This window comes from Scyliorhinus torazame, chromosome 14, assembly GCF_047496885.1.
Source record: "Scyliorhinus torazame isolate Kashiwa2021f chromosome 14, sScyTor2.1, whole genome shotgun sequence".
In the NCBI taxonomy this organism is placed as follows: Eukaryota; Metazoa; Chordata; class Chondrichthyes; order Carcharhiniformes; family Scyliorhinidae; genus Scyliorhinus; species Scyliorhinus torazame.
Window position 1 is genome coordinate 80,787,454 of NC_092720.1, and position 13,281 is coordinate 80,800,734.

General features: G+C 45.2%; 1 protein-coding gene across 1 annotated transcript in view; it reads left to right on the plus strand.

The window, feature by feature from the left end:
• tiparp (TCDD-inducible poly(ADP-ribose) polymerase) overlaps positions 1-6,356 on the plus strand; it is a 28,216-nt gene extending 21,860 nt beyond the window's left edge. Inside the window, exons 5-6 of the mRNA XM_072474412.1 lie at positions 953-1,231; positions 3,173-6,356. Of these exons, the coding sequence (XP_072330513.1) occupies positions 953-1,231; positions 3,173-3,620 (727 nt within the window). The 3' untranslated portion in view covers positions 3,621-6,356. The remainder of the gene's footprint in view (positions 1-952; positions 1,232-3,172) is intronic.
• Positions 6,357-13,281: the final 6,925 nt, after the last annotated feature.

Consider the following 13,281-nt stretch of genomic DNA (forward strand, 5'->3'; position numbering starts at 1 on the left):
CCATGAAGTTGGGTTGATGATTCTGTGGAGAAATCTGTCCTTTTCATGTTCCTTGCCCATAGAGACAGTGTTCAGAATGCAGAGGGACAGTTTCAATATTGGATAGAAAAAAAAAATTCACCATGTATTTAATATTACACCGTGATAATGAAGCTTACCTCATACTGAATGGTTCCAGTGATACAATTTTCATTTACGATTGTGGCACTTCCCTGTGCACTATATAGATGACTTGTAATTTTTGGAAATTTGAGATTGATTAGTATGTGGATTAGATCATTGCCCTTCCACTTGAGCCCTTGTGTGATGCAGCCCAGGCTACTGGAATCAAAGACTCCTTTCCCTGTCACTTTACAGAGAAGTCCTTGGATAGTCTCAATTCCATTCTTATTAAACACATCATGTTAAAATGTCTCAGTGCTTCATGCATAAGCCACTTTTTTTGAAGAGCAGTGATTGTTATTACGTATGCAGATCAGAGGACCATTCTGCGTCAACAGTGGACCATTTGCATCAGCTGAATAGGCATGGTTTCATTGAGGAAGAAATGTTTAATGTGAGAAAATGTCCAGAGTCTTCGGGGACTATCAGGAGGTCTTCATGTTCATCAAAACTGTCAGAACGGGCTTCACTTTAATTTCTCTACAACTATGCAGCACTCTGGAGTGTCAGCTTAAGAGTGTGAATTGAAATCCCAAACTGACTGTTAGAATGAAAACTCCCAATTTTGTGAGAACCTAAGAGGCCATAAGGGTGGCTGATGTGGGAGATTGAAAAATTCAGATGAAACTTTTTCTGAAGCTAGACACAAGGTAAATGTTTGGGTAGAGAACAAGGATTTTATTCTCCATGTAGCTGCTGAAAAACAACTAAAATCTGTCTTCATATGTTGATATGTTATACTACCACTCGAATTGTATCAGATTTACAGTTTTCACTTTTTTCTTATTAGGACTTTAGCTGGTATGTCAGGCAGTCCTGCAAAGTTACCAGATGGATCACTTTCTCGACAAGTGATCTTCCCTGCTGTCTCTTCACACTCAAAGCTCTATCCTGAAACATGGATTTCAATGGAACTATCAGAAGATTTCATTCAAGTGCCTGTTTCCACGGAAGACAAAAGCTATAGAACTGTGTATAATCTTTTCCACAAAACAATACCAGAAACCAAATTTAGGATTTTAAATATACTAAGAGTACAAAACCCATATCTTTGGGAAAAGTATAAAAGGTAAGAGGTTGGATTGTATTATTAAAATTTTAGAATCATATATTTTATATACTGCTACCTGAATTTGCATCAGAATTATGAATACTAGTCATTTGTGTTAGTGTGTAAAGACTATGACTCAACATTGGTTATGGTGTGCAATGCCTGGCTTATTTCGTCATTGGTCCATTCTTACATTGAGATTGTGACACAGATATATGAAAAAGTAAACTGTATCTTTAGGTTGCAAAATCTTGTTAGAAAATTGTATTTTTTCTAAATGTATGAGTGACTTTGCAGTTAGGTGGCTGTTTTACCCTGCAGTGTTAATTGAGGTTTGCTTTAGAGTTCCTTTGCTCTGAATTAGTCTGTTCGATTGCACTGCTTGCAGATGGCTTGTAATAGATAATTTTTTGACTTTGCACTCCTGGCAGGCATACTTGCCGGCTGAGGGCTCATATCTGAAATTCTGAAGCAAGCTCGTCATAATTTGCCAACCATTAATTAAAATGGTCAGAGGATCATGGGTTGCGTGAAGCCACACTTTCCATAAATGATCCCAGCCTGTGAGGCTCCTATCAACTTGTGACTTATTGGAAAGTTAGCGCTGTATGTGAGAGCCAGAAGAAAGCATAGTAGAGTAGAGCAGAACATTTTAACCAAGGTAATAAAGGTCTCTGATCATTATAGAGAAAAATAGGTGTGGTGCCGTACATCGGTTACATTTTCTGCTCACTGCCTAGGTGTAAAACTGCCATTGCAAATTGGTCACTTATTGTAAAAAGGCCCAAACATTCAACCATTAAAATCAATGAAAATGAAAACTGGTGGATGATCTGTAATGCCATATTCATACCGATGAGTTCTGGATAGTCAGAGGCTTTTCCCCAGGGTAGAGGGGTCAATTACTAGGGGGCATAGGTTTAAGGTGAGAGGGGCAAGGTTTAGAGTAGATGTACGAGGCAAGTTTTTTACGCAGAGGGTAGTGGGTGCCTGGAACTCGCTACCGGAGGAGGTGGTGGAAGCAGGGACGATAGTGACATTTAAGGGGCATCTTGACAAATACATGAATAGGATGGGAATAGAGGGATACGGACCCAGGAAGTGTAGAAGATTGTAGTTTAGTCGGGCAGCATGGTCGGCACGGGCTTGGAGGGCCGAAGGGCCTGTTCCTGTGCTGTACATTTCTTTGTTCTTGTTCTTTGAGTCCTGACTGGTATAAAAGCAGAAAGTGCTGGAAAGCTCAGCCGTTCTGGCAGCATCTGTGGTGAGAGGAACAGAGTTACTGTTGAGTCCAATTTGACTCCTTGGAACTCCCATCTGAAGATCAGTCAATTTGGACGCAACATTGGCCAAAATTATCTGGCCATTCCCGCCGTCAGGAACTTTTGGATTCACCTAAGGTGATCCCCAGCCTTGTGTATCCTGGTGGTAGAAGGTGCGAAGAACAGGAAAACCCGTCGACAGCAGCAGGACCGGAAGACCCGGCCAATGGCGGACCGTCTCCACAAAACACGCTGCGGGGTGGGGGGGGCACACAAACCCCTTGGGTATTAAGCAATATGGGCAAAGGTAACTGGGAAGTTTGGTTAGTCATGGATTAGCCTTAAATGGTGGTACAAGGTTGGTTCCTATTGCATACATTTAACAGTTACAGGGCTAATTCTGTATTTTCAAGAGAAACAGCTGCTAAAATACACTATGGGAAACAAAGCTTATGTTATGGTCAATGGTGCATTGTAATTTTGAACAACTCTACCCATTTTCCATTTCACTTTTTCCTGTTGAAAAGTGCTTTACATCGTGGAATATGTACCATGGGCTTTGTCCAATGATCTGTTTTAGCTATGGAATGTGGACTCAACTTTTTATTTATCCTATGCTTTTTCTTTCTTAGAAGGTATTTTGCTGGATGACATGCAAAGCTTATTTCTGAATTTAGAATTTTGTTTTTGGCTTTAGGAAAAAGGAGTACATGTCACGAAGGATGACCGAAATGGACAAGATCCTTAATGAAAGACATCTATTTCACGGGACCACCCAGGATGTAGTTGATGCCATCTGTAAACATAATTTTGACCCCAGGGTGTGTGGAAAACATGCCACCATGTTTGGACAAGGCAGCTATTTTGCCAGAAAGGCAAGCTATTCCCACAACTTTTCAAAGAAGTCACAAGAAGGTGTTCATTACATGTTCTTAGCAAAAGTCCTTATAGGGAAGTACACAATGGGCAAGCCTTCAATGCGGAGACCACCACCACAATCTCCCGCTGATCCTTCCAGTGATTTATATGATTCATGTGTGGATAACCTGCTAGAACCTCAGATTTTTGTCATCTTTAATGATGATCAGAGCTTCCCTTACTTCATTATTCAGTATGAGGAAGTTGGAAACACAGTCACTGTTTGATGAACAATTATAAACAAAGACTGGAGATGCTACAATGAACTTGTCTACACACTATAGACTTAGAATTTACAGAAACTAAATGACTTGTGTAAATGGCCAGCTTGACAAGTGTAAATAGTGAAATACATTGCCTTGAACAATGTTCATATGTTTATGTGCCTCTTTGTGAATGAGTGTGTATTTATATTAGAAAAAATGTTGCCCATTTTTAATTCTGAAGTATTTGAGAAAGTTGTATACACAACCTGAGTACAGTAGTTTTATTTTTGAATTATCAGAAGCTGAAGTTGTGGAAATTAAATGTTGAGCACTTTTTTAAAAACCAAAGTTTTATATTGAGACATTGCTCGTGATCTGTGAGGTGAAGCAACTGCCATTGATACAGGGGGAAAAGTGCACCGTGCTTACCTTGCAGTAGATGAAATCTGCCACAGCAGTCATGTCATTCGCCACAAGAAAGGAAGTCCTTACCGTGAGAAAGAACCAACTGGGCATTTCTCAAGAGCTGTAAATTGTGGTGACTGCGCTCTTGATCTCACTGTCACATTCTTCACTTCTCAATTGACTTTGATCGTTTTTTTGGTCCACTTTCATTCTCCACCAGTAAATTTGAGACCAACATCTGGCAGAGTGGGACCATTACTGAGACGAAGAAAGAGAACTGTACAGATCTATTATCAAATGTGTTATTTGTAAAGCAAGGGAAAATAAACATAAAGTAGTTAAAACCAGACACATCCCATTAGTGAGGACCAAATATAATTTTATATTCCCAGCCTCTAAAATCATGGAGGAATTATAATGATAAGATAGCACCATCCTTCAAACCAGTGTTATCCTGCAGAGATAATATGGGGGGTCATGTGGGGTATCAGGTTTGTAGTGTGAATCTGAAGGTAAATAATCCTTGGAAAAACTATTGGGGCTTCAGAATAATTTGGCCTGTCCTTCACAGTAACCTCCATGCACTGTTTTGTTGACCAGATGCAAGAAAAAGTTTGCTCCAGTTTCTTTTTTAAAAGAGGGGTCAGTTAACCTTGAAATGTAATTATGTTGCATTATGGAAGCAACTGTATGTACAGAAGCCAGTGACCACCATTTTAGTTAGCCCACTCAACATCTGGATATTATGTCCACTTAAAAAAAAAATGCTAAGCTAAGCTATCAAGAGTTGAAGTGAGTCTTGATAGCCATCTGCCTGTTTCTAATTTAATTGTCTCACATTAATTATTTCACTTCAAAGTACGTTCTGACTATTGGAAGTCATGGAGCTATTGAGCAGCAGCTGCTTTAAAAAAAAAAAAAAAAAAATTTAAATGGTGACCTGGGTAGGCAGGCCAGTGTTCTTTATAATCCTAGGGCCACAGACAATAGAACAAGAGGGAAGTGTTGTGAAAAGCTCCTTCTGGGCACTGTCCATAGGGAGAACAGCAGTGACTAATGCAGGAGTTAAAGATTTTAACAAACCAGCTGATTTCTAATTATGAGTTCCAGAATTCTGTAATAAATCATTCTATAGGCTTAAAATCAAGTCAAGCACAGGCAAAAGAACAGCCTTGTATGCAAGTAGAAAATACACCTTCTGGAAAGTACTGATTTTTCCCTCACTTCGGGCATGTTGCAATTCTAGTTGACATCCTATAGGATCAAAAAGCCAGGGTTAATGAAATAACAGAAGGATCAGGGATAATATAAAGATTATAACTGGATTGAAAAATAGTACATTGTGTGAAAGAATGGATAGTTACAGAAGTGCATAAATAAGATCAAATGTAAAATTGTGTTTTTGGTTTTCATGAATTTTCCCAATTTACATGTCATCCAATTAGGCAGAAGGATAACTCCACATCTTGTACTTGGTTAGGTTGACAATGTATTTATTGTCAGTGCACCAAGTCTGAAATTGAGACTGATGTAAAAGTGCAGGTAGATTTGTGCATATTTTATTCTTAAACACCATTTCAATCTGAATTGACACTGATTTGAAACTCAGTTAGCAGGAAGACCTGTTCCGAACCCTATGTGTTCATAAACTCTTTTATTGCAACCACTGTTAAAACAGCAGAGAGAAGAATTTGATACAAGCCTGCTAAGCATACACATAATGATAGGAATTTCTCCCATAGATTTGTGTGAAACTAGAACAATTGGCCATTACTTTGGTGTATTAATCCTATGATTTTACAGGCATTTTATAGTGTATTAACCACCACTTTTTAATCATCTTTGCCTTTAAATCCTACAGCCTAGTGTTTAAAAAAAAAAAAAAAAAAAAAATCAATTTGTACAGAAACAGGCCCATAGCTTTTACTCTTGATCACGTTTGCCACAAACCAATGCACAGACTCATGAGAGCGTTTCTTATCTGCTATCACTTTACAGTGTGATTTCAGCTCCATTATTAGACATGTTTATCGAAAAGGATATCAACTAAGCATCTGTCTTAAATATATTCTCATATTTTCCTTCCTGTTTCTAAGAAGCCTGAACAGCTGCAACAAAAAAAATGTTTTCTTGATTTATTTATTAAACTAAGCATCACACACACCATGCATTTTGTGGCCCTTCCAGAGGGAAGGGGCTGGACATTAACTCTGCAAGTAAATGGATTTTGATTGAGTTAAAATCTCTCCTGAGAACTCTACCTTTTGTATACCAATTGATGATGCTCAGCTGTACGTACTGACTCCTAAAACGATACAACATCAAAATAAAATTAGCTAACTTATTTCTTGACTATCTTCTCATGTCCATGTCTTAATTCAGTGTAAGGTAGTCAAAGTAAGGAAACAGTGACAATGTGTCATCCAGGTCAGTTATTGGACATTATACCTATATATCAACCAAAAACAAAGTGCAAGTCGAGAGTCCGATCAGTTTTCTGACTGGATCCTGGTGGGAGACTATCTCCTGGAGACCTTTCAAATACCAGGTGCAGTATTGATGCAAAAAAAATCTTCAGGTGAACCATTGTACTTCCTAATAGAAAGGTTGATTTGTTGTACAATTAAGAGCAAAGCTCACTGAAGATTTGTTCTTGAAGAGGGTAATGGCAGCAATGTGAATCCTGGTCACTTGATTCAACATGTGACTGGTAAGTAACCCTATGAGTAAATAGTGTAACACTTATGTGAAGGCTAGTCATTGTGCTGTTTAAATTTATCAATGGCATGTTTGTGAAGCATACACACTGGATTCAACTGAGTCTCTGTTAGACTGAAAAATTCTGTAAGGAACATAGAACATGCTCCCTTTTACTGATTCTGTTCCTTGGCAAGATAAATGTTATGCCACATTGGTCCTATTTGGGGAAAGATAAAGATAATGTAAGTTGGGATTATGTATAGTTCTTATATGTATACATCATTTTGTCTATTTAGACTTTTTTATTTTGAAAGGTTTGGATCTAATGGTCCACATATTTAAGTTTGGCACAGGTACAATTTTATTTGCAGTGCATCATTGCCAGTTTCACAGATGTCACCAGTTTGACACAGGAAGTAAACACACCAGAAAAGGTGATTATTTACGCCTTGATTTTAACTTGCAGCCAAAGAAGTCAGGATGTTAAAATAGGGACAGTGTTGATACTCACTTTGTTCACACCTCACAGACCATGTCCTAAATCTAACTCTTATGTTTGGACAGCTTCAAGGAGCCTCACTCTAAGCAGATGAGCGCCTCGTTAAAATGCAACATTCAGAGTCCAGAAACCTTACTTGGATGCTAGAACAATTTTAATATGTAGTTCCCTTATCAGGGAAGCTTGGCCTCTTGTAATTGCAGACCCAGAAGAGGGTGGAGTATTTAACTTTTGAATCATTCTTTTATAGGGCAGGAATGTTCCTGCAAGTTGAGTCTTCTCTCTACTAAATTTCTTGCAATTCCCTGACGTTGCTCCTTTGCTGACCCCTCCCAGCACATACTTAACTATCAAGGAACATCCCAATGAGTATTTGGTTGTGACTTTCTACCAGATAAAATGGTCCAGGCCAACAAGCACATGACCTGCTGCCCACATGCTAAACTCATCCCAAGTTTAAAATCTTGGCCCTGGTCCCTAGTACTGTGCATTCTGAACTTTAAATTCGACATATTAGATATTCTGTCACTTCCTTTCTCATTCAAAAAGTAATTGTTATGAAACACTGGCAATGAACAACATGTGCTTTTATTTCTGAGTTCTCCATTCCTGCTTTTCAGTGATGCATACTGCCAGTCTGGCCACATTATCTATCGCTGCTCAAATGTACTTTATATTGCACTGCATGGTTTGGTACAATGGGGCAAGAGAGTATTTGTGTCAGTAACATGGCATTAAATGAGTGCATGAATGGCATAGAATTGCAAAAATTGAGTTGGCATATAGATAAAGCAAGAATCTGCATTTGTTTACCATTCTAAAGTAGATTGTGCTTTACAGAGGTGGAGAGAGGAAAATAAGGGAAGGGGAGTATAGGGTGTTTTGAGATTCCAAAATGTTTCAAAAAACGGAGCAAGAGAAGAAGAAATGAGTCGTACGTTTTACTGAGTTAGTTACAGAGAGTAGGGCCAGTCGTGGATTCAAAGAAAGTTGGTATGCAAGAAGACCAGTGCTGGAGTACCAAGGGGTACAAAAGGGGTTAGGAGCAGGTGGAATCTGAGCAGCTAGACCATACTAAGACCCGAGGATAAGGAAGCAGATTTTAAATTTATTGTATTTGTGGACTCTGTTGATCTAAGATGAACGTCATGGATAACAGGTCTTGCTGTGGGATGGAATCTGATTTTTGGATGAGTTACAGTTTATGGAGAGTGGAAGATGAAAAGTTAGTGAAAAGGAAATTAGGAAAAAAGCATATACGCATGACGAGAGCAAAGGTGCTGGTAAGTAGAGTTTAAGGTTTGATCCCAGTGTGGGCAGTCCTTTCCCCTAAGGAAGGGGAACCAACTTAATTTTTTCTTTCTTTTTTAATTAAAGTTTTCACAAAATATCAACAACAAAATGTAAAAGGAACCCAATAGAATTAAATACAAAACAACCCCGTGCCTATACATAAATAATGAATTAACACCCCGAAACATAGCAATTATATACACCCCCTCAGATCCCCCAGTATAGACAAACAAAAATAAAATGGAACCCCCCCCCCCCCCCCCCCCCGTCCCACCCTGGGTTGCTGCTGACCATTGTCTACCCTTCCAAGAACGGTTGCCACCGCCTGAAGAACCCTTGTACCGATCCCCTTAAGGCAAATTTCACCCTCTCCAATTTAATAAACCCCGCCATATCGTTGATCCAGGATTCCACGCTTGGGGGACTCTCATCCTTCCACTGAAGAAGAATCTTTCGCCGGGCTATCAGGGACGCAAAGGCCAGAATACCGGCCTCTTTCGCCTCCTGCACTCCCGGCTCCCCTGCAACACCAAATATTGCGAGCCCCCAGCCCGGTTTGACCCTGGATCCTACCACCCTCGACACCGTCTTCGCTACGCCCTTCCAAAATTCATCCAGTGCTGGGCATGCCCAGAACATATGGGTGTGGTTTGCTGGGCTCCCTGAGCACCTAACACACCTGTCCTCACCCCCAAAAAACCAGCTCATCCTTGTCCCGGTCATGTGTGCCCTGTGCAGCACCTTAAACTGTATGAGGCTGAGCCTCGCGCACAAAGAGGAAGAGTTCACCCTCCCAAAGGCATCTGCCCACGTCCTCTCCTCGATCTCCTCCCCCAACTCCTCCTCCCACTTACCTTTCACCTCCTCCACTGAGGCCGCCGCCTCCTCCTGCATCACCTGGTATGTTGCCGAGATCGTCCCCTCTCCAACCCACACCCCCGAGAGCACCCTGTCCTGTACTGTGCGTGGCAGCAGCAGTGGGAATTCCACCACTTGCTGCCTGGCAAACACCCTTACCTGTAGATACCTAAAGGTGTTTCCCGGGAGGAGCCCGTGCTTCTCCTCCAGCTCACCCAGGCTCACAAACTTCCCATCCACAAACAGGTCCCCTATTCTCCCTGGGACAAACCGGTGGTTCCCCCGTATTGGGGTCCACACCGAGGCCCCCACTTCCCCCTTGTGCCGCCTCCATTGCCCCCAAATTTTGAGGGTAGTCGCCACCACCGGGCTCGTGGTATACCTCATTGGAGGGAGCGGTGCCGTTGCCAGTGCATCTAGACTCGTACCCTCACAAGACGCCCCCTCCAGCCTCTTCCACGCCGCCCCCTCCACCTCCACCCACTTGCGCACCATTGCCGCATTGGCGGCCCAGTAGTACCCGCAGAGGTTGGGCAGTGCCACCCCCCCCCCCCAATCCCTACTCTGCTCCAGGAACACCCTTCTCACCCTCTGAGTCCCTCGCACCCACACAAACCCCGTTATGCTCCTGTTGACCCGCCTAAAGAAGGCCTTCGGGATAAGAATGGGGAGGCACTGGAACAGGAACAAAAACCTTGGGAGCACTGTCATCTTGACTGACTGCACCCTCCCCGCCAAGGACAGCGGCAATGCGTCCCACCTCTTAAACTCCTCCATTTGCTCCACCAGCCTCGTGAAATTAAGTCTATGCAGGGCCCCCCAGCTCCTGGCCACCTGGACCCCCAAATACCTGAAGCTCCTCTCCGCCCTTTTTAGTGGGAGCTCGCCAATTCCCCTCTCCTGGTCCCCTGGGTGAACCACGAACAACTCGCTCTTCTCCATGTTGAGCTTATACCCTGAGAGTGGGCAGCACGGTAGCATTGTGGATAGCACAATTGCTTCACAGCTCCAGGGTCCCAGGTTCGATTCTGGCTTGGTTCACTGTCTGTGCGGAGTCTGCACATCCTCCCCGTGTGTGCGTGGGTTTCCTCCGGGTGCTCCGGTTTCCTCCCACAGTCCAAGGATGTGCAGGTTAGGTGGATTGGCCATGCTAAATTGTCCTTAGTGTCCAAAATTGTCCTTAGTGTTGGGTGAGGTTACTGGGTTATGGGGATAGGGTGGAGGTGTTGACCTTGGGTAGGGTGCTCTTTCCAAGAGCTGCCGCAGACTCGATGGGCCGGATGGCCCCCTTCTGCACTGTAAATTCTATGATAATCTATTCTATGAAATCCCCGAACTCCCTGAGGATCCTCATTACTTCCGGCATTCCCCCCACCGGGCCCACTACATATAGCAGCAAGTCGTCCGCATAGAGCGACACCCTATACTCCTCCCCACCCCGCACAAGCCCCCTCCAGTTCCCCGACTCCCTCAGTGCCATAGACAGGGGTTCAATCGCCAGTGCGAAGAGCAGGGGTGTCAGGGGACACCCCTGTCTCGTCCCTCGATGCAACCGAAAGTACTCCGACCTCCTCCTGTTTGTGGCCACACTCGCTCGCCATCGGGACCTCGTACAACAGCCTAACCCACTTAACGAACCCCTCACCAAACCCGAACCTCTTCAGCACCTCCCACAAGTACCCCCCTCTACCCTATCGAAGGCCTTCTTAGCGTCCATCGCCACCACTATCTCCGCCTCCCCCTCCCTCGCCGGCATCATAATAACGTTCAGGAGCCTCCGCACATTCGCGTTCAACTGCCTCCCCTTCACGAACCCCGTCTGGTCTTCGTGGATAACCTGCGACACCCAATCCTCAATTCTCGTGGCTAACATCTTCGCCAGCACCTTGGCATCTACATTTAACAACAAAATTGGCCTGTAAGACACCCACTGCAGGGGATCCTTGTCCCGCTTCAGGATCAAGAAGATCAGTGCCCGGGACATCGTCTGGGGCAAAGCCCCACCCCCTCCCTTGCCTCATTGAAGGTCCTAACCAGCAACGGGCCCAACAGGTCCACATATTTTTTGTTGAACTCGACCGGGAAACCGTCTGGCTCCGGTGCCTTCCCCGCCTGCATGCTCCCTATCCCTTTGGCCAGCTTCTCCAGCCCAATTCATAGAATTTACAGTGCAGAAGGAGGCCATTCGGCCCATTGAGTCTGCACCGGCTCTTGGAAAGAGCACCCTACCGAAGCCCACACCTCCACCCTATCCCCATAACCCCTTAATCCAGTAACCACACCCAACACTAAGGGCAATTTTGGACACTAAGGACAATTTAACATGGCCAATCCACCTAACCTGCACATCTTTGGACTGTGGGAGGAAACCGGAACACCCGGAGGAAACCCACGCACACACGGGGAGGACGTGCAGACTCCGCACAGACAGTGACCCAAGCCAGGAATCGAACCTGGGACCCTGGAGCTGTGAAGCAATTGTGCTATCCACTATGCTACCGTGCTGCCCTATTGGGGCCCCTAATCCCGCCACCAGTCCCTCCTCCACCTTCGGGAATCTCAGTTGGTCCAGAAAGCGGCCCATCCCTCCCTCCTCCAGTGGGGGCTCGGACCGATAACAGTTCCTCATAAAAGTCCCTGAAGACCCCATTGATGCCAACCCCACTCCGCACCACACTCCCTCCCCTATCCTTGACTTCCCCTGATCTCCCTAGCTGCGTCCTGCTTCCGAAGCTGGTGCTCCAGCATCCGACTTGCCTTTTCCCCATATTCATAAATCGTCCCCTGGGCCTTCCTCCACTGCGCCTCCACCTTCCTGGTGGTCAACAGGTCGAATTCGGCCTGGAGGCTATGCCTCGCCCACAACAGTCCCTCCTCCGGCACCTCCGCGTACCTCCTGACTACTCTCATCGTCTCCCCCACCAGCCTCTCCTTCTCCCTCTGCTCTCTCCTCTCCTTGTGGGCCCTAATGGAGATCAGCTCTCCCCTAATCACCGCCTTCAGCACCTCCCAGACCATCCCCACTCGGACCTCCCCGTTATCGTTGGCCTCCAGGTATCTCTCTATGCTTCCTCGGACCTGCTCGCTCACCTCCTCGTCCGCCAACAGCCCCAACTCCAAGCACCACAACAGGCGCTGGTCCCTCTCCTCCCCCAGCTCTAGGTCTAGCCAATGCGGGGCGTGATCCGAAACGGCTATCGCCGCGTACTCGGTATCCTCTACTCTCGCAATCAGCGCCCCGCTCATAACAAAAAAGTTGATCCGAGAATAGGCCTTATGAACGTGCAAGAAGAATGAAAATTCCCTAGCCTCTGGCCTTGCAAATCTCCAAGGGTCCACCCCTCCCATCTGGTCCATAAACCCTCTCAGCATTTTAGCCGTCGCCGGCCTCCTACCCATCCTAGACCTGGAGCGGTCCAGTGCCAGATCCAACACCGGGTTAAAGTCCCCCCCCCATTATCACGCCCCCCACTTCCAAGTCCAGGATCCGATCCAACATGCGCTGCATAAAACCCGCATCGTCCCAGTTCAGGGCGTACACGTTGACCAGCACCACCCTCTCCCCTTGCAGCTTACCACTTACCATTGCGTACCTGCTGCCATTGTTTGTCACAATGCTCGACGCCTCGAATGACACCCTCTTTCCCACCAAGATCGCCACCCCCCGATTTTTGGCATCCAGCCCCGAATGAAACACCTGACCTATCCAGCCCTTCCTCAATCTTACCTGGTCTGCCACCTTCAGGTGTGCCTCCTGGAGCATGACCACATCCGCCTTCAGCCCCTTCAGGTGCGCAAACACCCGGGCCCGCTGAACTGGCCCGTTCAGTCCCCTTACGTTCCAGGTTATCAGCCGGATCAGGGGGCTACCCGCCCCCCTCCCCCGCCGACTAGCCATAACCCCTCCTCGGCCAGCCACGCACCCGC